This window comes from Juglans microcarpa x Juglans regia, chromosome 8D (assembly GCF_004785595.1).
Source record: "Juglans microcarpa x Juglans regia isolate MS1-56 chromosome 8D, Jm3101_v1.0, whole genome shotgun sequence".
Taxonomy (NCBI): domain Eukaryota; kingdom Viridiplantae; phylum Streptophyta; class Magnoliopsida; order Fagales; family Juglandaceae; genus Juglans; species Juglans microcarpa x Juglans regia.
Genome location: NC_054608.1, coordinates 33,387,184 through 33,415,044, shown reverse-complemented (window position 1 = coordinate 33,415,044; position 27,861 = coordinate 33,387,184). Strand labels below are relative to the sequence as shown.

The 27,861-nt window shown below is 37.7% G+C and overlaps 4 protein-coding genes across 5 annotated transcripts; 2 read left to right on the top strand and 2 right to left on the bottom strand.

The window, feature by feature from the left end:
- Nucleotides 1-3: 3 nt before the first annotated feature.
- On the top strand, nt 4-5,947 carry LOC121242868 (translation initiation factor IF3-4, chloroplastic). Its single transcript, XM_041140864.1, has 9 exons — nt 4-341; nt 428-467; nt 654-713; nt 2,097-2,149; nt 2,805-2,860; nt 2,958-2,991; nt 4,674-4,746; nt 4,838-4,930; nt 5,225-5,947. The coding sequence occupies exons 1-9, from the start codon at nt 13-15 to the stop codon at nt 5,366-5,368; spliced, it is 882 nt and encodes a 293-aa protein (XP_040996798.1). The 5' UTR covers nt 4-12; the 3' UTR covers nt 5,369-5,947.
- Nucleotides 5,948-8,192: 2,245 nt separating this feature from the next.
- LOC121243005 (cellulose synthase A catalytic subunit 7 [UDP-forming]-like) lies at nt 8,193-13,864 on the top strand. The gene is made up of 13 exons (XM_041141050.1): nt 8,193-8,366; nt 8,497-8,692; nt 8,900-9,105; nt 9,262-9,364; nt 9,705-9,828; nt 9,953-10,219; nt 10,453-10,798; nt 10,895-11,158; nt 11,261-11,473; nt 11,578-11,788; nt 11,891-12,090; nt 12,185-12,538; nt 13,024-13,864. The coding sequence occupies exons 1-13, from the start codon at nt 8,292-8,294 to the stop codon at nt 13,603-13,605; spliced, it is 3,141 nt and encodes a 1,046-aa protein (XP_040996984.1). The 5' UTR covers nt 8,193-8,291; the 3' UTR covers nt 13,606-13,864.
- LOC121243006 (pentatricopeptide repeat-containing protein At4g30700) lies at nt 13,437-17,395 on the bottom strand. Its single transcript, XM_041141051.1, has 3 exons — nt 14,924-17,395; nt 14,153-14,225; nt 13,437-13,573 (listed from the first exon to the last, which is right to left on the bottom strand). The coding sequence occupies exon 1, from the start codon at nt 17,317-17,319 to the stop codon at nt 14,950-14,952; it is 2,370 nt and encodes a 789-aa protein (XP_040996985.1). The 5' UTR covers nt 17,320-17,395; the 3' UTR covers nt 13,437-13,573; nt 14,153-14,225; nt 14,924-14,949.
- A 1,550-nt stretch (nt 17,396-18,945) lies between these two features.
- LOC121243236 (AUGMIN subunit 8-like) lies at nt 18,946-25,410 on the bottom strand. 2 transcript variants are annotated; one of them, XM_041141331.1, is made up of 7 exons: nt 25,036-25,410; nt 22,234-23,703; nt 21,495-21,617; nt 20,769-20,885; nt 20,594-20,683; nt 19,813-19,920; nt 18,946-19,313 (listed from the first exon to the last, which is right to left on the bottom strand). In XM_041141331.1, the coding sequence occupies exons 2-7, from the start codon at nt 23,557-23,559 to the stop codon at nt 19,212-19,214; spliced, it is 1,866 nt and encodes a 621-aa protein (XP_040997265.1). In that variant the 5' UTR covers nt 23,560-23,703; nt 25,036-25,410; the 3' UTR covers nt 18,946-19,211. The 2 variants fall into 2 exon arrangements, with proteins under 2 accessions (XP_040997265.1, XP_040997264.1); XM_041141330.1 differs by lacking the exon at nt 25,036-25,410 and adding an exon at nt 23,809-24,957.
- Between the last annotated feature and the right edge of the window lie 2,451 nt (nt 25,411-27,861).

Below are 27,861 nucleotides of genomic sequence, written 5' to 3'. Positions count from 1 at the left end.
TCGGTAAATATCATGCGCCAACGGCCTAACCCACAGCAAAGGCACACTCTTTTCTCCTTTCCCGAAGCCATGGCTGGGATCACCAGTAGCTTTGCCTGCAAGCCCCTCCTAACGCGGGCCACCAAAACGAAGCCGTCGCTTCTTGAGTCCAACCTCTTCGGAGTCCGCCTCTACAATTCGGATACCATCAGGTCTAGCTCCATCTCTCTCTCCTCAAGTCTTGGGGGATCCATCAACGCCCGGTACGGCGGTGGGTCACGCTCCTCGGGCTCTGGAAATTCGAGGCAGTACCGGAAGAGCGAGTCGGATGATGAAAAAGCCCTCGACATCTCCACCATTAGGTGGTTATTTATGGCTGTGTGTATGTGTGCGTATTTGAAGTTGGATTTGATGGAGATTGAAACTAAGCTTCTTGGTTTTGAAACAGGTCCGCTACTGTCAGGCTAATTGATGACAAGCAGAATATGGTGAGTGGCATTGGTTTTATTTTGTTAAGGTTCGCTTGGCAGCTGAAACAACACAGGAAGAGGAGAAAATTGCGAAAAATCTGATCTTTTGTAGTGCTCTTAGTGAAGCGACAGTGTGCTTGGTCGAGCTGCTCTTAATTTCTGAGCTTTTTTATAGTTGGGAGATTGATGTCTTTATATTTGTAGGTGGGGTTGGTGTCCAAAAGTGAGGCTATTCAAATGGCTGAGGATGCTGAGCTTGATCTGGTATTTCCGAATTTAAGTGTGCTTTATTTCTTTTCTTTCCGAATTTAAATGTAGTGGCTGAAAAGTGTGCAAAACAGGGAGTACACGTTTTTTTTTTTTTTGCTTGCTAAAATATGTGGCAATAAACTTGTTAATTCATTATATTGTCAATACACATATGGAATCCAGTTCTTTGGTTGGCTAGACTCACGGCCAGGAGTTTCTATGTGCTTGTGTTGTGTGTATGCCTACGGTAGGTGTTAAGAATCATTTAGAATAGTTTGCATCCCAGATGGGTCATTAGCCAAGAACTGCTTTTGTTCAGTTTTTATATTTTCTTTCAAATGAACTACTGGTTCTTTGTTAGTTTCTGGCATCTTGGTCATTTGAGTAATTGGGTTGCTATTGTTTGTTTTATTAGCTGCCCGTTTTCTTACTACACTGTTAGTTGATATTAGCCAATGAGCTATAGCTCAATTAACTCTTCCTCCTCTTATAGTATGAAATCACCACTTGTTCCAAAAGCTTAAGCTAATGGGAAGATGTAGATTTTATTATTTATTTTATATCTTAACACTCTCCCTCATGTGTGGGTCGGACTCCCCCTCAATGGGTGGCTCAACACGTGGAATATTTAATTAAATGAGATAGAGTGTAGAGTCAGGGTTCGAACTCATGACCTCTGCTCTAATACCATATGAAATCACCATTTGTCCCAAAAGCTTAAGCTAATAGGAAAAGGTAGATTTTATTATTTATTTTATATCTTAACATATAGGAATAAGGTGGAAGAAAAGGTCGCGAGACCTGATGGGTTTATGAGTAGCTTTTCAATAAGGGGAAAAAAAGAAAGAAAAAAGGTTGTTTTTAAAGTCATGCGATGATAATGATATATTTCAGATGAGTTGCTGCTAGTTTGAAGAACTACCGATTCATCTGTGAATTGGCTAACCCGTGAATCAGATGGAATTTTACTTAACAATGGATTCTCTTCTGGTTTTTTTGACATATGCATCAGTTGAATGGGTCATGCTAGGTCTCCAGTATTAAGTTCTGCTTCATTTGTCTTTCACTATAAATAGACGGGAATTTTAATAACTTCCTAGAATGGAAGCTGTTAAGCTGGTATAGGAGCTATCAATACGTCATTATAGTTTAATAATTGTTATTGAGAAGCTAATGTCATCTACAAAGAACCGATTCTATCACGCAACCTATGCTTCTTTGCATCCAATACACTGAATGTATCACACAACAGGGGAGGCAATGTGGTCTCAAGTATATTCAATGTGTTGCTTTACATACAAGAGAATGAAGGTTTTCCTTTTGAGCTGCTTCTAGAGTGATGCATGATTATATCCACTCATTTATGCAGGAACTTATTTCTACTTATGTTTTTTGCAGGTTATATTATCCCCAGATGCAGACCCCCCAGTTGTGAAAATGATGGATTATAAGTACGATGTACTGTACTATTTTTTTTTTTTACGTATTGTTATTACATACAATATATATATATATATATTTAATGTCAATTTTGTTTTATTCTATCTTTTAATTTTTAAGAAAGAGTGGATTCTTCTTTCATGCGTCTGCTACAATTTTTTTTTTCAAGTTATAATTGCATGTTGACTTTCTGAAATGAAAATAAGTTGATGCAATTCATGTGTGTTTATGATTCATCTATAGTTTAGAAATACATTGACCAATATATCAAGTGTCAAGCAGTAAATGGGATTTTGGATCTTAAATTCTTTGTTTTTTATTTCAAAATGCTAATACTTCAAAAAATGAAGGCTTTATATACCAATATATCAAGTGTCAAGCAGTAGATGGGATTTTGAATCTTAAATTCTTTGTTTTTGATTTCAAAATGCTAATACTTCAAAAATGAAGGCTTTATATTTTTCGTTAGGTTGTAGTATTGTCTCTTTTTATAAGCATAATCAATGTTTTTTTGCCTCTTTCCCTTCTAATTTTTCTTTTCCTTTTGTTCTATATTATCTCATTTCGATTTTCTTTCTTTTTTTGTTTTTTTTCCTTTTGTTGAATGCTAACCTCAAGAGGGTTTTTGAAAAAGTCTCTTGATGCTTATATGTTCTTTCTTTTCAGTAAATATAAATATGAACAGCAAAAGAAGAAAAGAGAACAGCAGAAGAAAAGTGCTGGTGAATGTCTTCCCTAATTAGAGTTTGCTGATTTTCTCTGATTTACGTTTCTCAGATTTCAGAAAAGTTATTGATAAAGTGTGCTCTTAAATGTTAGCCAATCGCATGGATTTGAAGGAGCTCAAAATGGGGTATATTATATTTCTCTTTGATTTCATTTTTGGTTGTTGCTATCTATGGTCTGAATTTCACTTTTGTAATCAATTTGAATATGCAGTTTCATTTTGAAATTATAAAAGTGCATTTTCACCAAGGTTGTCTGGCCATCTAATTTTAATCAGAAAACTGAAATGTCATGGTTGGAATTATGTCATGCAAAAAGATCTGTTGCTATGAAGGAAAGACTCAATGAAGGTGGATGAATGCCGGACCGTCTCTGTTTGGGATTTTAGGTAGATTGAAATACCTTAAAGGTATAAATGTCTATTAGCCATTCTGTCGCTCACAGACACACACAACCTCACATCCATATAGGAAAATGTAATCTGATATAGCATCCTTTTTATAAGCATCCTTGATTATATTTATTTAAAAAAAAAAAGTAAAATAGCATCTTAGAAAGACTTCATCGCCGTGTCATAGTTGTTTGGTCTGGCTGGCATCAGTTGGATTAGGGAAGTTCAAGTACTGACTTACTCGGTTAAATTGCTGAATAGTCAACCTAGTGGACAGCACATTGTAATATACAAATGTGACTATAATTTTAAGTATTTGAAATGGTAAGTAAAATGTTAAAAATGGCCATAGTAGTGGCAGGGTAGCCTTCTCACAGTATGGGTTGGGGTTGGTTGTTTGTCTGTAAAAATAATTCTATTTTTTAAGTGCTTTAGCTAATTACTTGATTAACTGAAGTTCAATATTCCACTATAAATTTGACCTTGGGATAATTTTGGTTCCTTGCCTCGGGTTAAAGGGTTGGACTTCCAATGTGCAGGCTATTTCACTTTCTAACAAATCCTCTACTTATCCCCATCAGGAAAAAATTGCTTATATTTAGTTTCTTTATTCTATTTACTCTCCCTCTCCCTCTCTCTCTTTCGCCTGCCTCAGATTCTGTTTAGGACCCGAAAAGGTAATGCCTGATTGGTAACGAACAAATCCAGTAGTGTGAACCTTCTGTCAAGTTTCAACATCTAGTCATCATATTAGGGGACCTGGCTACATGCACTTGTTCGTGCTTTAGGAGAAGAGGAGTGGCCTTCTTATAGAGAATTTGGTAGCTTTTCACATTCATCAATTACCTATATAAAAGCTGAAGCAATGTCTTCACAAAAGAATGAGCCACGTTATCAACCATTTTCATAAATTTAATTATTTATTCATTCTTTTGTATTAGAAACCTTTCGGTTTCCCAACTTTTCCCTTCTTGCTGGAAAAAACTTTTCCTCTCCTGTGATATACACTGTTCAGTTTCTCAACCTTTCCTCTACCCTTATTGAAAAGAACCTTTCCTCTACTTTTCAGATAATTGAAAAAAAAAAAAACCCTTCAGCTTCCACCTCAGGTTCTTGACTAAATAGTACTAGCAGTTTAGTTATTCCGGCCCATGCATTGCACGGGGTTACAACTAGTGTATCTAATAATGGGCAATCATCACAAGGGAAAGCCCTTTTGTAGTCTCCCAACTCATCTCATTTTTAGGTGTTACCTGGACAAGTGTGACTTGTTTCCTTGGTCTTCGCACACGTGGAGGTAACTGGATGTTAATAGGCCACAAGGCATGTGATAATTTCCCGACATAGGAAGCTGGATCAACCAAATATTTATATCTGGCGGTGTCACTCTGTAATTTATTAATTGATTTTCAATGCAGTTACAACATTGATCAACATGACTATTCCGTGCGTTTGAAAGCTGCAAGGAAGTTTTTGAATGATGGCGACAAGGTTGCTGAGATTTTCTTATGATGTCAGTATGTAGCTACTTATATCAAAATTGTCTCTAAGATTTGAACATTTGAGATATTACATCATGCAGGTTAAGATTATGGTGAACTTGAAAGGTCGTGAAAATGAATTCAGGAATATAGCCATTGAGCTTATTAGAAGATTTCAGAATGATGTTGGAGAGGTACTCATAACATAAGTGTTTTTTCCCTTTCTGTGCATGTTCTCTTTAGGTGTATGTACTGTCACGAACAGGTATATAAAGTATACTTAGTCAAAAAATTGACTAATATGTTTTGAGTGGAACAATCACCAATGGGTGTGGTTTTTACTAAACATTAGAATAAATGTTTTTGCATTTTATTATCTCTCTACATTTTCACATTCTGTGTCTGTATTTAGTATTGGTTATGGTGATTTTGAAGTATAGTAACTCCGTTAATTATCTTTCTTCTGCCCCTGTTGGGTTGACATGCAGCTTGCAACCGAGGAGGTCAAAAACTTTCGTGACCGGAACATTTACATACTTTTGGTTCCAAATAAGGCTGTTTTACAAAAAGCTCAAGAACCACCAAAGAAACGAGATAAGCCAGCTGCGAATGAAGTATCAGCTAATGTCTGAGTGGGCTCGAAAGTTTCATTTGTCCGTGGGGTTTTTGAGAGAGAACAGTTACTGGGTGATCTTCATATATATTCTTCAGCTTGATTGAGGATCCAGAGGTCTTGTATAGCATCAGTGTAACATATGTGCGAGAATATTTTAACTGAGTTTTTAATTATAGAATCTACCTTCTCAGTTCTAATACATGTAGAGTTCTGGAAGCTGACTAGTTTGGACCATTCTTTAAAGGCTGAGTTATTAGGCGTATGTCTATTCCATCACATTGTCGATTCAAGCAAGCCTTTTGTGATGGGTCCAAAGGAGATCAAGTACACAAGTGGTTGTGTCCCAACTACTGGATAGGACCTGTGGAGAAAATGATTCATAGATCAAGTAAGAACGTAAAGGCAGAGTTTGGACACCAGTAGGATGTGAAATTCACATTTCCTTTTGTGGCATTTAACAATATCAATCTCTATTTTTTTATGGTGGTATCAAATGGGCAGAGATTGCTTATATCCTAAAATTGATACCACTGACAGAAGAAACTACTCTTTGAATACATATTGTTTAATATTATTCTGTGTTACTGGGTTTGAATCTTTGTCTATGGTACTTTCATACTTTGTATTGTAGTGTTCTGCTCTTGCATTCTATGCAGTCTAATCCTCGTTGATCCTTCTTTAGAGTCGAATGGGTATTCATGTCAATGATTTACAGCCACGACTTCCCTATTCTATTCTCAGTTTTGGTGTAGCTTTCCTGGTTTGATTGGACTGATTAAGCTTGCTTACCATATATATATATATATATATATATATATGTTCCCAAAGACATTTTTTTCATGGGGGATAAAACTCCGCTGGAATTGCTACATTCCTCTGAAGATGCTAGGCCAACTCTCTTCTAAAAAACCAATATTGCACGTGCATATTCTAAGCTTTCTGGTTTTATGCATTGAATTTTGTTTTTTTTTTTTACAAGCAATCAATCTGTAAGCATGCTACTTACTATATAGATTCATTACAGTTATAAAGAGGTCAAAAGACCAATACTTTTTCATACTAGTTTGTTAAAGATCCAACTATTTTTTCAAAAGCCCTAAGACTATTGGATATTAATTTAGTTAAACATTTAACTCTCAGGTTACATACAGTCATTTTTACGTATTCTTTGTACACTCTATTGATGTGATTGTCTGCGTTAATTTTTTTTTAATACGCAGTCAATTACATCAGTAGAGTGCATAAAAAATACGTAAAAATGATTGCACGTAAAATTTTTGTTATAAGCATTATATTTGCTGTGGCAATAAATATGTACAAGTAGGAGCAGCAACTAGATGGAGAGACTTTAACCTATACCCACCTAACAATTTGGCCTGGCTTCTTTTCTAAGTTCTTAGATGGCAAGCTTGCCTAGTACTCTGTCATGAAACCGGTAAAACCGCTGAGGGTCTGAAAGCAATGGGTTTGTTGCTATTTTAAGTACATTGGTTGGCAGAAGGTGGACTTTCAAGTCCCAGCTAGCCAGGCATGTAATTCCCAGATAAATGTTTCAATTTCCGAATATATTTCTAATTTGATTTGCATTATCCCAAAACAAATAATTGTCTGTTGACAGTTAAGGTTTCACGGTTTAGGTAAGAAATGGACTGAGGGACATGAATTCAAAAGCCAATGATTCTTCTATTGTCAACCATCTTATACCATTCACCTAATAATAAAAACCTATAGCACAAGATTAGTATAACCATAACATGATATCTTTCAGCCCTTTTCTTATCTGGAAAAAACTGGAAAAAAGGAAAGAAAAATCATAGGATGTCATGAAAAGTAGTTGTTGATCATGCCGAAAGCTGCTACATCAGCGGTGTGTTGAGCATGTAAAAAATAAGGCTTATAAATATATATATACTCTTTCAATTATTTGGAGTATATCATGCAGCATTCAGCTCCGAAGTTGAACCCTCAAATTGATATTAGTTTGATAACTCGATCCATAAAGTAGTAGTTAGTAGTACTTCTAGCTGACTGTGTGTAGAGCAAATTTCCCATGCAATTTGATCTTTAGCTTTATGGCCAGCTAATTAGCCAACGTACAATCCCATTATTAATAATGATCGAAGGCGGAGCCGCCAATTCATTGGCAAATGAAAGACCCATCATTAATTCTCTACCTTGCTAACAAAGCACCATGATCTGAATTATGAGATCAGAAGTTCAATTTATCTTGCAATCATATCATATTATGTCAACGATCGATAAAGTATGTCATTCTTACACTGATTTAATTGTAATTAGTAGATGAACTTCGTATTTGCACATTTACATGATCAAATGAGTGCTTATTCCTAACAACTACGGTCACTAACTAGCTTGCCAAGGGTTTGATGGTCTGATGGTATATAAACCGGTTCTCTAAATGGAAAATCTGGGTTCGAAATCTCTCACCCTTTAAAAAAATAAAAAAAAAGTTCACTAAATAGCTTTAATATAGTAATATTGATCTCTAGTCGTACACTTCCACCCTCAAGATGGAGATATATTTATCAGGCTTATTAATACATGTATATAATATGAATAATTAGTGTTGTGCATGAACAACCAATACACATATATAAATGAAAGTAACACTATTTATTTAAAATTATAAAAAAAAAAAGAAAAGAAAAGAAAATGGACATCTAGGTGGTCGTTAGAAAAAGCCTGAAGGAAAGACGTGGATGGTAGTTGAAAAATAGAGGAAGCTTCACTTCAAGGCAATGGAGACCCTGCAACCAACAATATTACGCATGACCACCGGCCCTCATGTGGACGCTTTAGGTGAAAGGAACCAAGCTCTTATGCTCTTCATTCTTTCATAAAAAAAGAGACTCAGCGCACTCAGAAGCAGTACCTGATCAGTATTTTCAGCTCCTAATTCTCGTAGAGCGCCAGCCACCATGGAAGCCAGTGCTGGACTTGTCGCTGGCTCTCACAACCGAAACGAGCTCGTTGTCATTCATGGCCATGAAGAGGTAATAACTACAAAAAGAAAAACAAAAATCCTAGCTAGCTAGGTCGTTTGTAAATTGTATGTGTTGTAAAGCTAGCTAGCTAGCTAGAGTAATTATATGAATTATCTTGGGTTTTGTGATTTTTGTGCAGCGAAAGGCTTTGAGGAACTTGGATGGTCAAGTCTGTGAGATATGCGGGGATGAGGTGGGGCTAACTGTGGATGGAGACCTGTTTGTGGCCTGCAATGAGTGTGGTTTTCCAGTTTGCCGGCCATGCTATGAATATGAGAGGAGAGAAGGGAGCCAGCTCTGTCCTCAGTGCAGGACAAGATACAAGCGTCTCAAAGGTAAGTAAAGCATGCATAACATGCATGCATAATCTTAGGCACACTGTATGTATAACCACTAGAAAGAGAACACCTTCGTTAGCTTGGTGTACTGGGAGATCACAAGCATGAGGTTAACTGGTTAAGTTTACAATCATTAATGGCGCAACATTACATAAAGCAGGCTGATTTTCTTTCTTTCTTTCTTTTTGTGGAAAAATTGTGAAGGGAGCCCAAGGGTTGAAGGAGATGAAGATGAAGAGGATGTTGACGATATTGAGCATGAATTCAAAATCGAGGATCAGCGGAACAAGCATAACCATATTGCAGAAGCGATGCTTCATGGGAAGATGAGCTACGGAAGAGGCCCAGAAGACAATGAAAATGGCCACTTACCGATCCCACCGGTTATCGCTGGTGCTAGATCCCGACCGGTAATGAAAAAAAGCTCATCATGATATTAATCATTGAAATACATATATAATGAACCGAAGCTTTTGCTCCAATATTTGCTTAGATTTCGATCAAAACAGATCCTTCTAATTACTACGTAAGTAAATTAAGCTATATATTTGCATGCACGCGTGCAGGTGAGCGGTGAATTTCCAATGTCATTTCATGCTCATGGAGAGCAGAATACGCTATCTTCCTCGTTGCATAAACGGGTGCATCCGTATCCAGTTTCTGAACCTGGTGTGTATCAGTCTTTCCATTATTGATTGGATCTTTGGAAATTATCTCCATTCCATATGAAATCTACCACCTTCCATTGGCTGGAAATATTCATAAAGTTCTATGAATATCTTTTAGCAAACCGATTGGTTGTGTGTTGCACTTGCACCACAGATGTATATTAATCAAGTCGCTGATGTCAAAGCTTCAAAGCCACCTTTGTTAATACGCCCGTTTCAGTTTCTTAGTTATATTAATACTGCAATTTTTGTAAGTTTTTATTCGTAACCTTTCATATTACATCGTAGATGAAAACAAGCTAATTCCAGACAATATGTATGGTGCTTGGACAATATTGCAGGAAGTGCAAGGTGGGATGAAAAGAAAGCAGAAGATGGTTGGAAAGAGAGGATGGATGACTGGAAAATGCAGCAAGGCAACCTGGGGCCTGAACCGGATGACTATGACCCTGACATGGATGATATGTGTGTACCAAATCTTCCAACTGCATTCATTTAAGACTTTCTCATACAAACCCTTCATCCCTACCAAACTTAAAATGAAAAATCTACAGTCAAGCTAAATCCTAATATATTTTAACTGATGCAGGATAGATGAAGCTAGGCAGCCACTGTCAAGGAAAGTACCGATTGCCTCTAGCAAAATCAATCCTTATCGGATGGTGATCATGGCCCGGCTTCTAATTTTGGCCTTGTTCCTCCGATATAGACTTATGAATCCGGTGCATGATGCCTTTGGGCTTTGGTTAACGTCTGTGATATGTGAAATTTGGTTTGCATTTTCATGGATCCTTGATCAGTTCCCAAAATGGTTCCCAATTGATCGTGAGACCTACCTTGATCGTCTCTCTCTCAGGTACACAAATTTGTTTATTTTTCGTTATCCGATCAACTCCTAAAAGTTCTACATCATTTATAACAGTTCCCATGACATTTATTGAAAGAATAAAGGAAAAAGAACAAAAAAATTAAAAAAACAAAGCACTAGCCGTAGTGGTTCTTCCAATAGCTTCAAGACTAGAAATTCTTCTGCCAACTGTCTCTAGAAGCTCTATATATTCTGAGGTTTAATGATCATAAATGACGCAGGTATGAGAGGGAAGGCGAACCAAATCAGCTGGCACCAGTTGATATCTTTGTCAGTACTGTGGATCCCATGAAGGAACCTCCTCTTGTTACAGCCAACACAGTTCTTTCAATCTTGGCCATGGACTACCCGGTTGATAAGATCTCATGCTACATTTCGGATGATGGTGCTTCCATGCTCACGTTTGAAGCCTTGTCTGAAACTGCAGAATTTGGGCGGAAATGGGTACCTTTCTGCAAGAAATTTTCTATAGAGCCTCGAGCCCCCGAGATGTACTTCTCCGAGAAGATTGATTATCTCAAGGACAAAGTTCAGCCTACCTTTGTTAAGGAGCGTCGAGCCATGAAGGTTTGTACTAAACCCATTAATGTCATCCATTCCAAAATTAGTACATCCTGTAAGCTGTTTAACATTCGATTTTATTGTTTTTTGGTGTTTTGAAAGAGAGAGTATGAAGAATTCAAGGTTAGGATAAATGCACTTGTGGCCAAAGCTGTGAAGATTCCTCCAGAAGGATGGATCATGCAAGATGGGACACCATGGCCAGGAAACAATACTAAGGATCACCCAGGTATGATTCAGGTCTTTCTTGGTCACAGTGGAGGTCTTGATGCTGAAGGAAATGAGCTTCCTCGTCTTGTCTATGTTTCTCGTGAGAAAAGGCCTGGTTTTCAACACCACAAGAAAGCAGGAGCCATGAATGCTTTGGTAAAGATTTTCCAGCTCCCTCTATCATGTATTTGATCAGAATTCCCTCACCTTTATAAGTTTCAATATTTATGCTTCTTCTAATACTTCGATAATATTCAGATTCGGGTCTCTGCTGTGCTCACCAATGCTCCTTTCATGCTAAACTTGGACTGTGACCACTATATTAACAACAGCAAAGCTGCGAGAGAGGCCATGTGTTTCTTGATGGACCCGCAGATTGGAAGAAAGGTTTGCTATGTCCAATTCCCTCAAAGATTCGATGGTATTGATAGGCATGATCGTTATGCCAACAGAAACACAGTCTTCTTCGATGTAAGTCAGTGATACAATATTACTGCTACAATGATCTTTGTTGCTCATTTTATTTCTTCGATTGTCTTGAAACGAGATAATAATGTTCCTTTACTCTTATGCAGATTAACATGAAAGGTCTAGATGGAATTCAAGGTCCTGTATATGTGGGCACAGGATGTGTTTTCAGAAGGCAAGCTTTGTATGGGTATAATCCTGCAAAAGGTTCTAAGCGCCCAAAGATGGTAAGCTGTGACTGCTGCCCATGTTTCGGACGCCGCAAGAAGCTAAAATATGCCAAGCATGGGGCAAGTGGAGATGATTCAAGTGTACAAGGTTATCTGAGATCTCTGTCTTGTTACTATTATTTTCAATGCAAATTCACTCCCTACCATGTATCTTTTCTTCATTAACTTGTAATCATATTCCTTTGATCAGTCGATATGGATGGTGACAAGGAGCTACTGCTGTCCCAAATGAATTTCGAAAAGAAATTTGGACAGTCTGCAATTTTTGTGACTTCAACCTTAATGGAACAGGGCGGAGTTCCTCCTTCCTCTAGTCCTGCAGCCCTGCTCAAAGAAGCCATACATGTAATCAGCTGTGGCTATGAAGACAAAACTGAATGGGGTACTGAGGTAATGTTAGCCACTCTATTCAGCATATGCCTACCGATTTCCCATAATCAATATCTCGAATATGTAATCAGGTTTGTCACTTTTGCATGAGCAGCTTGGTTGGATTTACGGGTCTATTACAGAGGATATCCTCACTGGTTTCAAGATGCATTGCCGGGGTTGGAGGTCGATATACTGTATGCCAAAGAGACCTGCATTCAAGGGCACGGCTCCAATCAATCTGTCGGATCGGCTGAATCAGGTCCTTCGGTGGGCACTTGGTTCCATTGAGATATTTTTCAGTCATCACTGCCCTGTTTGGTACGGCTACAAGAAAGGGAAACTCAAGTGGCTCGAGAGATTTGCCTATGTCAACACCACTGTCTATCCCTTCACCTCCTTACCTCTCCTTGCATACTGTACCCTCCCTGCCATGTGCTTGCTCACTGATAAATTCATCATGCCACCGGTACCATTCTAACCGCTGTTCTTTATATTTAAACTTAGAAATATGATAATTAGGAGATAGTTAGACCAAGGATGATTATGGTTTTCGATGGAATCTAGTGGAAAAGAGCATATGATGAATTATAGCCATCTCTTTAGATACAAGAGTTAAGCACTACTTTAGCCCTAAGAAGCGAAATTAACATTTAAATTTATACTTTATCACCCACCCACCCCCCCCCCCCCCCCCCCCCCCCCCCCCCCCCCCCCCCCCCCCCCCCCAAACGAGAGCCAAACTTCCTCTTAATATGTGCACTTAGCACATAGAATATCTAACTAAAATTGGAGGTGAAGAGTGGAGTCATAATTCAAATTTAGGAACTCAAACTTCGATATGATGTTGGATTACTAATTGTACAAAATATTTAAGTCGATGAGAAGAGTGAGTTCTAAATGTTTTTCCTGTGCCCACTAATGATATTATTCTCGATATATACATGAAACCAGATAAGCACTTTTGCAAGTCTCTACTTCATTGCCCTGTTCATCTCAATCTTTGCTACTGGTATTCTTGAGCTGAGATGGAGCGGAGTCACCATTGAGGAATGGTGGAGAAATGAGCAATTTTGGGTCATTGGAGGTGTCTCAGCACATCTCTTTGCTGTTGTGCAAGGCCTGCTGAAGGTTTTGGCTGGAATTGATACTAACTTCACTGTCACATCCAAGGCATCAGACGATGAAGATTTTGGAGAATTATACACCTTTAAATGGACAACACTTCTAATCCCTCCGACCACCATCTTAATCATCAACCTTGTTGGAGTTGTCGCTGGGATCTCAGATGCCATAAACAATGGATATGAATCATGGGGACCTTTATTTGGCAAGCTCTTCTTTTCCTTCTGGGTGATTGTCCATCTCTATCCATTCCTTAAAGGTTTGATGGGGCGGCAGAACCGAACTCCGACCATTGTTGTCGTATGGTCAATCCTTTTGGCTTCCATTTTCTCCTTGCTTTGGGTCCGCATTGATCCATTTGTGTTAAAAACCAAGGGACCTGACACCAAACAATGTGGAATTAACTGCTAAGATCTGAGCCACTAGAAGATACGTGACAATCTTCTTTTGTTAGTGTAGTGTATGAATCAACAAAGGAGAGATGCAGAGGATCGAATAAAGAAAGAGTGAAATTTTTTGTGCAGTATATATGCTAGGTACCCAGTTTAGGGAGTGAAGGAAAGAAAATGTTGCTTATAATGCTTTTGCCAAAACGTTGCAAATTTATTCAGTTGCAAATTTATTCACAGTTAATTTGCTTTTATCAGTAACGTTGCCAATTTATTCACAATTAATGCGTCAGAAACTTCAGTTTTCCTTATCTGGTAAACTTGCAGCACTGGCATTTAGCTAATGGAACCTAACACAAGTACAAAAACAGGAAAACTTAAGTGCATAACGGTAAACAAAGCTAAAATAAAGAGGGAGCAAAAAGAAAGTAAATATTGTGAACGGAGTTCAGGGCAAAGGTGAAGTATAATTTAGTAACTTCTTTTTGGATCATTGTCAAAGGCAAACTTAAAAAATTGCTTAAAACTACATGCATCTTCAGCTAAAGTTCAATTGAAATGTGTTATACCTTCTTTGCTTGCTCCAAAACAGAATTGTCCCGCCTTCATTGTCCCTGGCTGTGAAGCTTTATTCAGGAACATCTAAGAAAGAAAGGGAAGCAGAGAAAAGTGCAATAAACATCAATCCCGTCTCCTTAATAAAATAAAACACATGCACGCCCAAATAAAAGTTCGCACAAAAGCTTGACATGTATAAAATCATCTACTGTGAATGTGACCTATGTTTCCCACAAGATATTAAGAGAAGCTAACTTATTTCAATTTTGAAGGGAAAATAAAAGTTCATTTTTGCACTGAAATGAAAAAATTATCACAAGGTTTTGAATTTGTAGAGAAATTGAACCCAACAGCATGACAAGAAAAATAACCTGATTAATCTAGCAATATCCTGATGGAGCTTGAAAATTGAAGAGAAAAAAACTGGCTTAAGATTAATATTGAAAAATCGGATGAGTCCAAATATAAGGAAATGTTGAAAGAGCTTTAAAGTTTAATTAAGGAGAAGAGTTGACTATATGAGTCTTCATTATGCTTTGCTACAAGGCAATTGCTCACATTTCATATTTATATTCAGTTTTTACTTCCCACATTAGAAATAAAAATAGCATTCAAATATAAAAACACAATTTAAAAACATTTTTGGGCAGGAATCTTTTGATCATCCTAGCAAACTGGTGTGAAATGCCATCATGATGCCTCTTTGGATGGGAACTAGTTTCTTCTGTTGCAATATAAAGAGTACGAAACTGGAAAGTTAGATGCTTGTTGCACCCACATACCTTGACCAGCGTAGAAAACAATCTTTTCACCAATAATCTCCACATGAACAGATGCCGTCCTTGAAATGATGAAATCTATTCGCATCTCTAACCACAATGATTCTCTGTGTAATTTTGGATATAAATTTAGTTGCATTATGGCAATCTAAACAAACTCGGAGATTCTTAATGATTCTGATTTCAGTTCCAGGTTCAGTGGTAATGAGGCCAAATGCAATGGCCAACTTCTCACTGTGAACCTTGACCATTAGCTCCTTCTCTTCCTCCTCCACGTCATGCAAAGCAGTGACAGTCTGTGACTGAAATCCAGCCTCCCTCATCTTTCCAGTCAACTTCTCTAGCATTTTGTAGATTGCTGTTGCTTGTGGATGGGACAGATCACCAGAGGTAAAGACATGTGGAGTCCCACCAACTTCAATTAGAGTGCACCCAGGGGTCTTTGCCAACCTTCTTCTCTTCACTACTTGTCGTACTGTAGCAGCCTTTAGAAAATTCTTGTCAGCCGAGTAAATATTAGAAAGCAAGACATGATATCCAACATTTTCTGGGTCCAATTCAAATAGTCTTTCAGAAGCCACACGGGCTAGGTTTGTGTCTTTGTGAATCATGCAAGCACCAAGTAATGCACCCCAGACTATAGGACCTGGCTCAACTGGCATTTTTTCTATGAATTTCAAGGCCTCATTTAATTTTCCAGCCCGACCAAGGATGTCAACCATGCAAGCATAATGCTCAGGTAATGGTTGGAATCCATGATCATGGACCATAGAATAGAAAATTTCGTATCCTTTCCTCACCAAGCCAGCATGGCTACAAGCATACAACACAGAGAGAAATGTAACCCCAGTAGGGGGAACCCCAGAATGCAGCATCTCATTGAAGAGTCTTAGTGCTTCATTCCCATGTCCGTGGAGGCCATAACCAGAAATAATGGCATTCCAAGTGACCGAATTTTTATCTTTCATCAAGTCAAATAATTGCCGAGCCTCCAAAATGCTCCCACACTTTGCATACATGTCAATTAGAGCAGTTGAGACATATATGTTAGACTCAAGATTCTCGCTTTTAATCAGATTGTGAACCCATTTGCCAAGACTCAACGCTCCAAGTTGAGCACAAGCTGAAAGAATAGTTGTAATCGTTACAGGATTTGGACGGACTTCAAGCATCATTTCCTGGAAAAGAGAAATTGCCATCTCCGTTAACCCATTTTGGGTATAACCAGATATCATAGCATTCCAAGATGCCAAACTTTTCTCTGGAGTTTCATCAAAAAGTAGCCGTGCCGTTTCAATTTCATTTAGCCTACTATAAACGGTAGTTAATGCAGTTGAAACAGAAGCATGTGAAACAACTCCAGACTTAACACAGAAACCATGAATACAACAAGTGAGCTGAAGATGCCCGAAGGGTGAATGCACAGGAATCAACCCCACCAATGTGCTTGAATTGACTTTCTGCCCAGAAGCAAGCAGCTCCGCAAATAGCCTCACTGAAGATTCAGACTCACCATTGTAAGTATACCCTGAAATCATCGAATTATAAGATACCAAATCTGGTCGATCAATCTGCTCGAACAACCACCTCACCGTGTCAATCTCCCCAAATTTTGAATATAACGAAATCAAACCCGTAATTACAAACACATCATAACCAAACCCAACTTTTAGAGCCAAACACTGGATGCCCATCCCAACTTCCAAGTCCTGCAACTCTGCTGCAGCCGGAAGCACAGTAGACACAGTTGTAGAATCCAATTCCACACCTCCCTTAACCAGTTCCCGAAAAACTTCTATTGAATCGCTAAAACAACAGTTCCTCACCAACCCGGATACCATTGTATTCCACAAAACAGTATCCCTCTCCGGCATCAAATCAAACACCTTCCTTGCCACATCAACCCGCGAAAACTTGAAGTAAAAGTCAACCACCACAGATCCAACAAACAGATCGAATCCCAATCCATCCACAATCGCATTTGAGTGCAACAAAATCCCAAACCTCTCAGACTCGTGACCCATGGCGGCCCATATCGCAAAGGCGTAAGTAAACTTATCAGGCTTAAGATTAGTCCTGGTTCTCAAATGGGTATAGAGCGAAATCGCAGATAGAGGAGAGTTATTGGTGGCGAAGCCTTTGATGAGGACGTTGAAGAGGAAAAGGTCGGGTTTTGGGGTGGAGAGAAAGAGGCGATGCGCGTGGTCGATGGCCTTGAACTCGGAGAGCTTGTGAGTGAGTTTGGTGAGAGTGGAGAGGTCGTGGTGGAGGCCGTGGAGGATGATCTGGGCGTGGGTTTGGGAGAGGTGGGAGAGAGTGGTGGCCTTTTTGAGGAGGTCCAAGAAGAAGTTGCGGTCGCGTGGTGTACAAGAAGCTGCGGCTATGTTCCTGCAAATCATTATCTGTGCGAGCCGTCAGCCTTGCAAGATGTTCGATAAAATGTTTATTTAAGTGGCCGTTAAATAAAAGGTTCCGGTCACTTTCGTATATAGATCATAGACTATTTGTACAAAATTGGGCGGGAAACTCTCTCTCTCTCTCTCTCTCAGTTCTATTTTTAAGGATTTATTTATTTATTTATAATGAAGTTCTAAATTCTTATAAATATTTAAAAAAAAAATAATGAATAACACTTCTTTTAAATGTGAAAATTTATTTCTCATCCATTATTTATTATCCAATAATCTAATGTAATGTAAGGAAATGGCGATAAGACGATAATTAAGAAGATGATCGAACAAAATCTTTCTTACGATTATGCCTTGTGTATCATTTTATTTTCTATTCAACTCCACTCGTAACATTGTATTTCTACTTGCCAAAAGGAAAATAAAAGTTGTCAAAAGATCTTTTTTTTTTCTTTTAAAAAATTATAATATATTAACGTTGTGCATTGCATGCCTTTAAGTCAAGTTTTAATAACCCGAATCTTCAAAACTAGGCCGGCGACAACGAAGAAGAGAGAAGATGGAAGAGGGCGACCTTAGGACCAGGGAGTCTTCGATACTAAAGTCAATAGAGAATTTTAGAAATTTGTAATAATGAGAGTCTAGAGAGTTTTTCTTATACCTCAGGATCGCTATTTATACTGGGAGTTTGGGGGGACAGGTTGTGCCTACCCCTGTGGAGCCCATGTCATTTTATTGTTCCATTTGTCATGGTCTTTAATGCGGCTTGCCTTTGCGACGATGTCATTAATGTGGTGTGTTCTTCGAGTAGTGGTGTCATTAATACGGTATAGTTTCCTGATTTGCCTTACTCTGCTAGTGTCTTCGATGGTCCATTGATGTCACATTATCAGAGGATCGAGAATCTCCCTTGCTTTCCGCTTGTTCATGTGGGCAAGTACTTAAGGACTGGACGTTGTTCGTGGGATCTCCAGGACGGCGAGTCTCATCCCCCTATAGTTTATTCCCATATGGGGGTTGTGTCCAGGAGAGTCTACCTGCGGGACAGGCCGATGGGCCTATTTGTTCTGGACTAGTCATTCTTTTCTCATTTCTTACTTGCTCCTCACATGCCCACTAAAAGGAAGAAAAATCCCTTACAACTATCATATTAGAAAAATTCTAATTATTATCCATTTTAGCATCATCCCTTTAACATCTTATAACGTGACACCGAATGATTGACCCACATGTTTGGCATAACAAATAACCTCCAATAATTTAATACCACGTAATGGAATGGTGGAATGATGATAATAAAAAGGATGGTAGGTGGTAGCATTATCCATCAGAATATAAGTGTAGCATATTCTCTTAAACTCATCGCTTTAAGAGAAAATTAGGATAGCCTTACTACACAGGTCAAAATATTAGGTCAACTAAGCAAGGGTATGCTCATGGAGTTACATGAAGTCATTATTAGTATGAAACATCCTAGAAGGTGCATAATCACCAAATGTTATGGGGGTGTTTGCCAAAGAACATATGGCCATTTGGCAGTTTATGAGTACTGAGATATGCAAATCCATGGTGAATGTTCATATAATAATGGCTTACAACTTACAAGGCCTACAAATCTCAATGAATTTCATTTTTTTTTTGCTTCCTTTGCATTTTCTTTTCATGTGCATGATACAAAAATTACAAGTAGAAGATGGAGCCAATAGCTCGTGTCGAGGAAAGAGTAAAAAATGAGATAAAACATGATTAATTATCATAAAAAAAAACTTTAAAATAGAAAAGAAGATAAATAAATAAATAATTTACATTCACAATGAACCGAGCAGACAATTATTTGTATCTGCTGAAGTGACAAAGCAGTAAGTTGTTAGCTTAGCAGCCGGTCAGGGCCATGGAAGCGTCTTGATTGACAAAATTGGTTGCTTACCATTCTCCAGATCTTGTTCCATTTGCATGAGATGTGTCCTAAGGCTGTATTCCTCTACCTGCTTCAAGCCAAAAGTACTCAGAAATTCTACCATGTATGTATTGTTAAGGAGCAAGCAGTGACATGTATTTGAGAAAAGAAAAAACACTAGTTCAAGCTAAGCAATTGCAATGAAAGACTATCCATATGATCCAATTGATAGGAGATAATCCAAATTGCTTACATCTCATGAGTAATAAGAACCAGCATGCTGCAGGGCAAAATAAGTCACAAGCAAGCTACCCATCTCATGAGTTCTAATGGTTCGAAAAGCATTAATTTTAGAACAATTCAGCACTGAAATATCAAATCTTGCAACACTACAACTGATTTTTTTACATCCTTAAAGCATTAGGTTTCAATCATAAAGTAATTGCAGCACTGAGTTTCTAATGATATGGAACTGTCACAATAATTGCCTACTTATATTCTGTTCACTAAAACGGCAGTCTCAAGTACTAGAGCTTCAAGAGCACAAATTTGCATTTTACTCCTGCAACCATATATTATCGTCTCACCTGCATAGCGGCCATTGAAGCCAACATTGCTTCACATTCATCAACTGTGGCTTTCTCCTGTGCTGCCATGACAGCAAGTTCAGAAACCAGAATGTTCATGCCCTCCACCTAAACACATGAATATATATACAAGGTAGCATTCAGCATCAATTATTAACAACTGGATTTGCTTAAATGTAAGCAAGAACACATATTAGCATAGTAGTCATGACATCCTGTAAACACAGGAGTAGCACTGGTCTTGCCATTTGTGTGATGGTTCAAGAGGTGAAAGCGTGAAATGCTGCTGGGGTAGATCTCAGTTCTATAAAATGTGGAAGAAAATGGTTGCATCTATAAGGTCCTAATTCTTAAATTTATGGTGACAATGAAACCCCCTAAATCAAGCTTTGTCGGATATAAAAACATATAATTGCAGGAAATCCCAGGCAAGTATTGCACCTAATACCTTTATCATCAACCTTTCCTGCTACATATTAAACTTGTCAAAACACAGAACAGCAATCAGATATTCCAGAACAGGTTATAATCTTACATAGTTAGGTTCATTCTCTTAACCATCCAGCTACAAACATCAGAACAATCAATTTACACACTTGGAAGTTCTGAATTATGGCATGTAACTTTGAGTGTCACACACAAGTAGGACAAACCACTCGAGTGAACAATGAGACTAGTCCAGTAACAAAAAGAAGTGGGGAAAAGAGAAATTTATTCACACATAGAACCTGCAACACAATATAACCGACAGAAATGGTTGTATCAACAATGCAAATCTCACCCTCGAGAGCAAAGAGCCTATAGAGGATCCCATTGCCTGCATAACATCAACAGCAGAGGAAATGGCAGCCTTCAAAGATTCGATATCTGCCTGTAAAAGTAAAAATCTAAAAATGAGGGCAAAGAGCTCTTTCTCCACAAATTAAATCCCCTAAGTTTTTACAAACTTAACATACCCATGCCCCTGTGGTTACTGGAAGACGAACAGTGCTTGCCTCTAAATCTTCCACAGCCCCAGATAAAGAATGAATATGATCGTTTTCAAGTAGAGCCCAATCATTGAGGTAGGCCATCTGAAAGATCATTACACATTCAAACACTTAGAAAAGGCTTTTGTCAAGAAAAGAAGATCAGGTACTTAATCTCGCATGTTCCAACAAGTGAATTCAATCCACCCCAACCAGAATCAGAGGGAACCCGAAAGAGGTAGGACTGAAGACATATAAGTTTATCAGATTTGACTCTCATTTTTTCCTCATGATCAGATCACGATTTGGAACACATATAAGTGAGATCTTAATATATTCAATCTCTATGCGCACAACTGAGAAACTTGGACTTGGAAGGCAACTTCAACACCAATTTTGCTAACTGCATCTTAAATTCGTAAAATCACTTCATGTCTTTTAAAATGAAGATACATGTAAGTAAAGAGGAAACTAAAAAAATATATATGCAAGTAAAGAGGGGACTGTCCGCAACTATGCCCAACATATTATGTACAAACACAAAGAAATATAGATCCTCCCTCCATATGCTTCATAGACTTGCAACTTTTTGGAAAAAAGATCATAAAGAACTTAAAATTATAATATGTTCCTGACCAGAAAGAATTGTGATCTACTCCATTAAATAGAAGCTTATACTAACATGATAAAATTATAGAGAGAAAGACGCATTACTTGATCATTCAAAACTGAGTTTAGCTTAAGCTTTAGCTTCAACTGTTGGAGATTGATTCTTTTCCTGATTACTGAATCCCACAGATCTAGTGTAGTGTTGTTCCAAACATTAAATAAAGTTCTCTGCACCATCAAACAGAGTTCAGATAAATATTAACATATAACTTAAAAACAAAAATCTATATTCAATGCTTAACAAATGAAGATAAGTATGGCACTAAATAACCGATATTCAAAGTTACAACTAGAGAACACGGGATGTTAACTTCAATCTGTGATTAGTAAAACATGTTTGATAAAACCATCAAAAAGTATTCAGTCTTCTCCACAAAACCACTACTGTGGATAACATACAACACTACCATGTTGCGGCATAAAATAAAAAATACTAGTTATGGACTGCAAATCCATGACCACTAGAATCAGAAGCAAATGTGTACGAGTGTGTGTAAATCTATGCATGAATGTACGGGATACATTATGTAGTATGTACTGCAAACTCAGATACATTATGTACTGCAAATCATTGACCAAGATAATTTAAAGTGAATGTGTGCGAGTACAAGTGTATGTATATATATATCTACACAAGTCATCAAGATTATCTTTCTCAACCAAGATATGATACTATTAAACAGAATAACACAAGGATATGGCAAAATCAGAGGGCCTGCATTATAAAAAGTTTGTTAATTCCTTAGATATCAAAACCTACCTCTGCAATTATATCAAAACCTACCTCTGCAATTACATTCTGAATATAAAATACAGCCTTGGCCCGGGCATTTGCAAATCTCCATTGCAAACATCTGTTGTATAGCAGTCGCAGTTGATGAGCATCTTCTATGTAGCTTGTACCCTTTTTTCCCTTTTTAACATCCGCAATAAAACTAAGCACAGAAGCAGTACCGTTGGATTGAGTAGAAGGATTGGAAGGCCGAATCCGAGATGGACTAATCCCTACTGGAGGAGGAGTTGATGGTCTGGTCCGAGATGGACTGACACCTCTACTAACAGAGGATGACACCACCGAGGCCTTATTAGGAGAAGGTAGCCGTGATCTAGGACTGGGTAAAGACTGGGATCGAGCTGCAGGCGTCACTGATGTTGTCCCATCTGATAAACTAGTAGAAACAGACTTGTGAGGTCCAACTACCTGCAGTGGATTACCGTCAATTGAATTTGCCTCAAATCCTAATCCAGCACTCCCATTAAGTGTCGATAACAGCCTCGTGCCATCGCTTGCAGACTTTTGTAACTGTTTACCTATACCATCAGATGTAGTAGGTGTTCTCCTCGACAGAGATAACCCAATTCCCGGGACTGGGGCACTTAAAGCGCCGATTGTCTTGTCACTAAGATCCACAATTTTACTCAAAGCATTGGAATTTACCTTCCCACCTATTCTACTTGGCCATCGATGCTGATCTCTAAGTCGGCTATGTAAACCATCAACTGGTCTAGAATTCTCCAACTGATCAGGCACATTCTTTCCTTTAAGAGGACTCCTCTTCCTCTCCGGCGTAGTTTTGCGCGCCATAGAAGGTGTCTCTACCTGTTTATGTGCAACATTTGATGCCGGCCGCAAAGTGCGGTCTGAAGAAGCATTCACCGGTTTTTCCTTCTTACCAATAGGAATTGATATGGCATCAGATTGAAATGAAACACTCAAACTACGCATCGTGGAAGGCCATAAACCCTCTGGTGACCGACCATGCCCTATTCTTCTGGATGACAATTGTATATTAACCGTTGAATCATGGACTGGTGTGGACGGCCTAGATGGGGAAGAGGGTGTAGAAGGCCGCTTCCTCTCGGCTGATTGGGCTCTCTTAGATGCCACATGGGAGGAAGTCGGCGGTGTTCTTGCGAGGTTCGGAGAAGGGAAACGCCGGGGAGTGGCCGGCCTTGCAGGGGAAGGTGACTTGTACCTAGAACTAACGTCCCTCGTCTGAGGGCGGCCGGTGGTGACTGCATTGTTCTTTTCGGCCGAGACCAACGGTGGTCTTGGCGTCCCCACTGCCCTGTGCTTCCGCAATGCTTGCTGTGACTCGCATACATCCATCCACACAAAACAAATTAGACCACATTGACACAAATTTTCACATGACTAAACCACATTGGACAGCCTTGGCATTCATGTACCCCAAGAATTCAAAGGAATGGCACCAGCTGCTCAAAAAGAAAGATCCTTTTCTCTGCAATAAATCTGCCACAAACACACAACCAAAAGTAATAAAGATACTAAAGCAAAGAATAACAAAACCCATAAAACATAAGAAATAGCAAAATAAAATAAAATTCAAAAGCATACATCTTTACAGAGACCCAGATCTGAAACAGAATGAATTCGAGAATCACAGCCAATAAGCGCAAATGGGTCTTGTTCTTTCATCAAAGTAAGCCCAAATCCAAGCAGATCAGGGCGTGACGAAGCGGTTAGAGAGTGATAAGAAAACATCAGGTACAAATGGGGTCACATAAATTTTGCGGAAAGTGCAACAACGTGCACTGACGATTATCATTAGAGGTTTGCATTCGCAGGGGAGGGGTCCCCTTGGAGAAATTGAGGAGACCACCAGGGAGTGGACTGGGGTAGTCGTTGGTGCAGGAAAAGAGAGAGGTGCGCAGGATAAGGAGGTTGATCCTATAATACTATTTGTTTTCCCTTTTGTCCCTCTCACGGGAGTGCCATGGTCACTGCACAGCACAACACGACGCCAAATCAATTCAATGAAAGTGAACACAAAAATGCAACCAAAACTCTTCTCTCTCTCTCTCTCTCTCTCTCTCTCTCTCTCTCTCTCTCCCCCTGTGAAGAAACACAATTTTCTTGGATCCACTGTGACTCCCAGAGATGAAGTACACGATTACTTTACTAACTATTGGTTTTTTTTTTCAAGAAAAACAGTGAATTATGTATTTTGTTTGTATTCTTTGATTAGCAGAAAGTTTTGAGCTTGGAGGTGCTAAAGTTCTTAGCGAAATGGAAAGAGGCAATGGAGGCCACATGCAAGGGAGATCATCGTCCATCAACATGAACTATGAAGTTACGTTTGCAAACATAAAGCACAGAGTTTTATTAAAAAATTAATTCAAGCACAAAGTATTAACAAAGACCAATGAGATTAACAAAACAAGACAAAAAAAATAGTTTCCGTTTTGACGATCAGGTGGTAAATCGTGGAGATTTAGGAACGGAAATCGATGAAACACAGGTTTACCGAATTTTGACACGCTGAATGAGTTCGACAGGTTGTCTCCGGTTTTGAAGACATGCTCTCAGTGAGTGAGTGAGTGAGAGAGTTCATTGAATCTCTATGATAAACTTTCAGATATATTCCTAAAGTAGCAACAATCTGACATCTATAAATAAAATAAAATTTTTAATTTTGATTTTTTTTAATTCAATCTGGAACTTGAAATAACACCGACGATCAGATCGATTAGTTTGGGTGAACTGATTTTCACTTTCAGTATTCAACAACAAAGCGAATCTCCCATCTTTAAAAAACATCAAAACCAATCAATATTCTCTCACCTTGAAACTATGCCAAATTTTCTGCAACAACGTCAAAACTCGAAACGCTCACAAGCTATATGCATTCACCGAAAAACATCAAACCACCAAAGCCTTCTAGTTTTACCAGTGGCAGTAATCACTCCGTCATCTTCAAATTACGAAAATATTAGCATCGGAAGAAAACGCTGAGGCATCAGAGGAATCGCCGGACTTCGGTCGGAGAGTCAATTTTCCTGCGGGGAGTGTACACACATATATATATATAAAATAAAAGAAATTAAAAGAGAGAAAGAAAGAAAGGAAACGGTTTGATTCAGTTGGGAGTTCGGGACGGGGACGACGACGTTGTTTTCGCGCCACCTACTTCGATTAGCGCTTACTTAACTTGAACACTCTTTTATTTTATTTTTTTTCCTAACCCAAAGTTTTTTTTAGGTAATGCTATTGAGACGGATGATGAATCGATAAATTTTGACCGACAAGCATAAATATACCTTTTTTTACTTTTTTTAGTTTAATATTTTTTTATATATCTTTAAACAGTTTTAAAAAATAAAAAAAATATTAATTTCACTTTCTTAATTTTTAAGTAAAAAAAATAAAAAAAAAAAAACAATCGTCTACTTGTATTGGTAACCTTTATTGGCTCAAATAGTATTTTCTAATTTTTTTTTCTCTTCCCAAAAAAGATGTTATATTGCTATTATTTGCTTCTATCTTTTGTTTTGGCTTTTAATTTCCTCTTTCCCTTTTTTCAAGTCTACTACCTAATTATTTTAAAATAATAAATTCTATTTTTTTTTCTTTTAAAGTCAAATAAAAAGATATTTTAAATATTATGCATTTAAATTATTAAAAATTGATATCTTAATTAATATCAAAATTGCTTTGTTATTTTTTTTCATCCATTTTAGTGGTAAAAAATCATAATTGAATGCCAATAAAAAAATGCCAAATTTTTATAAATAGAATGTTTAATGTGTTAATTTGATTGTTGGAGACATAAGGTGTAAAACACTAATATTTGAGGATACAAAATATATAAATCCCCACAATAGTGACCCTTATATATTAACATTTTTTTAAATTTAAATTCAACATATTATATATGAAAATGAGAAATATCATCTACACTTATAATTTTACATACATAATCATAACGGCTGACATATCAACTATTGAAATAGTGAAGATTTCAAAATTTAAAATTTGAAAGTTGAATTTAGAAAGTGATAAAATGAGACTCACACTCAATACGTATAAGATTGTATATAAAGTTGCACGTATATATAATACTACTCTATAAAAAAATATTAAAACCATAGATGCTAATGTGAGTGATCAAATTTAGAAAGGATGTTTGAGATTTAGTGTTCCGAATTATCAACTCATGGCTCCCAAAAGCAATCTTCTTTCTTCTTCTACTTCTTATTTTTGTAATGGCCAAAAAGCAATCTATTGATTCTCTGTTGATGAACATGAGATATGTACATTTTACATGATGATCACAACCAGGAGCCTGATCATCTCTCATGATTCAAAACCAAGAAGATTGCCCAACTACACCAAATAAAAAAATAGAAGAAATATTTGGTTGCATTCTCTTCTGATTAAGGCATTACCAAAAAAAAATCTAAATGTTAATAATGAGTAGATCAGATTGCGTGTAGCATTCTTTGCTATTAAGTCTACTTGATTATATATATATATATATATAGACCCACACACACACACACGCTAGAGTTTGGCCTAGCAATTATGCTTGCACACATATAATAACAAAATAATGTCTATAAGTACTAATAATTTTATCACTACATAATTACAACAGTTTGTCCCTCCTACCTAGCAATTATATATATACATATATATATATATATATATATCGCATTAACCATCGTGACATCACATTCATCAGTAGTGGCATTCACATCTATTTATTAGATAGTTTCACATGAGCATGAACCAGCTTAGAACTAAACATGAATATCTTCTCTATTTCGTTTAAATAAATTATAGTATAAAATATGGAATAGTTTATTCATTTCTCATTATGTTTGACATATAAAATAATCATAATATTTCGTTTTTTATATTGATTAGATACTGTATTAGATAGGGATGCAAGGGTCAAAGACCTAATTGACCCTAACACAAAGCATTGGAACTTGGCCTTACTAAAGGAAATATTTTTAAAACCCGAGTATGAGACTATCTCAAGAATTCCCATCAGTGTATGCAACAATTTAGATAGGTTGGGATGAAAGTGTACTGTAGATGGCAAGTTCTCAATAAAAAGTGCTTACCACCGTCAAGGTGAATCGTTGGCAAGGAGGGGACGGTCATCGAATACCATGTTGAACGCAAGAATCTGGTCTAAGCTATGGAAACTTAAAGTGACAAATGTTGTTAAAACTTTTCTTTGGATAGCCAGTCTTGAGTCCATTCCAACAAAGCTCAATCTGTTTAAGCGAAAGGTGGTGAAATCCTCTAACTATCCTATTTGTTTGATTGAACATGAATCTGTTATTCATGCTTTATGGAGTTGTAGATTTGCTCAGGATGTTTGGGGTTCATGTTCAAGGAGGTTACAAAAGTGCAGTGGAAGTGACTTCATTCTAGAATTTGTTATCCCATTTTTTCTCAATGCCAGTTGAGGTCTTAGATGAAGTAGCAGTGACTACATATCAAGTGTGTGGAGGAGAAGGAATTCCTTTGTATTTGAAGGAAAGTTTATATCTTGCGATAAGCTATGTCTTCAGTCTCTTCATGCAATGGAGGATTACAGAAATTTAATGAAGGGGGTTCAGGCCCAAGCAGGGGATAGTACAACACCTGTTTAGA

Excerpts from the sequence above, each read along its gene's own strand:
- LOC121243006 (XM_041141051.1), bottom strand. The coding sequence starts at position 17,319 with ATGATTTGCAGGAACATAGCCGCAGCTTCTTGTACACCACGCGACCGC.
- LOC121242868 (XM_041140864.1), top strand. The coding sequence starts at position 13 with ATGCGCCAACGGCCTAACCCACAGCAAAGGCACACTCTTTTCTCCTTT. Across the intron at positions 714-2,096 it reads AGGATGCTGAGCTTGATCTG|GTTATATTATCCCCAGATGC; the intron begins GTATTTCCGAAT and ends TGTTTTTTGCAG. Across the intron at positions 2,861-2,957 it reads ACAGCAGAAGAAAAGTGCTG|CCAATCGCATGGATTTGAAG; the intron begins GTGAATGTCTTC and ends CTTAAATGTTAG.
- LOC121243236 (XM_041141331.1), bottom strand. The coding sequence starts at position 23,559 with ATGGATGTATGCGAGTCACAGCAAGCATTGCGGAAGCACAGGGCAGTG. Across the intron at positions 20,886-21,494 it reads ACTCAGTTTTGAATGATCAA|ATGGCCTACCTCAATGATTG; the intron begins GTAATGCGTCTT and ends ATGATCTTTCAG. Across the intron at positions 19,314-19,812 it reads CTTCAATGGCCGCTATGCAG|GTAGAGGAATACAGCCTTAG; the intron begins GTGAGACGATAA and ends GGCTTGAAGCAG.
- LOC121243005 (XM_041141050.1), top strand. The coding sequence starts at position 8,292 with ATGGAAGCCAGTGCTGGACTTGTCGCTGGCTCTCACAACCGAAACGAG. Across the intron at positions 8,693-8,899 it reads AAGATACAAGCGTCTCAAAG|GGAGCCCAAGGGTTGAAGGA; the intron begins GTAAGTAAAGCA and ends AAAATTGTGAAG. Across the intron at positions 11,474-11,577 it reads GAAACACAGTCTTCTTCGAT|ATTAACATGAAAGGTCTAGA; the intron begins GTAAGTCAGTGA and ends ACTCTTATGCAG.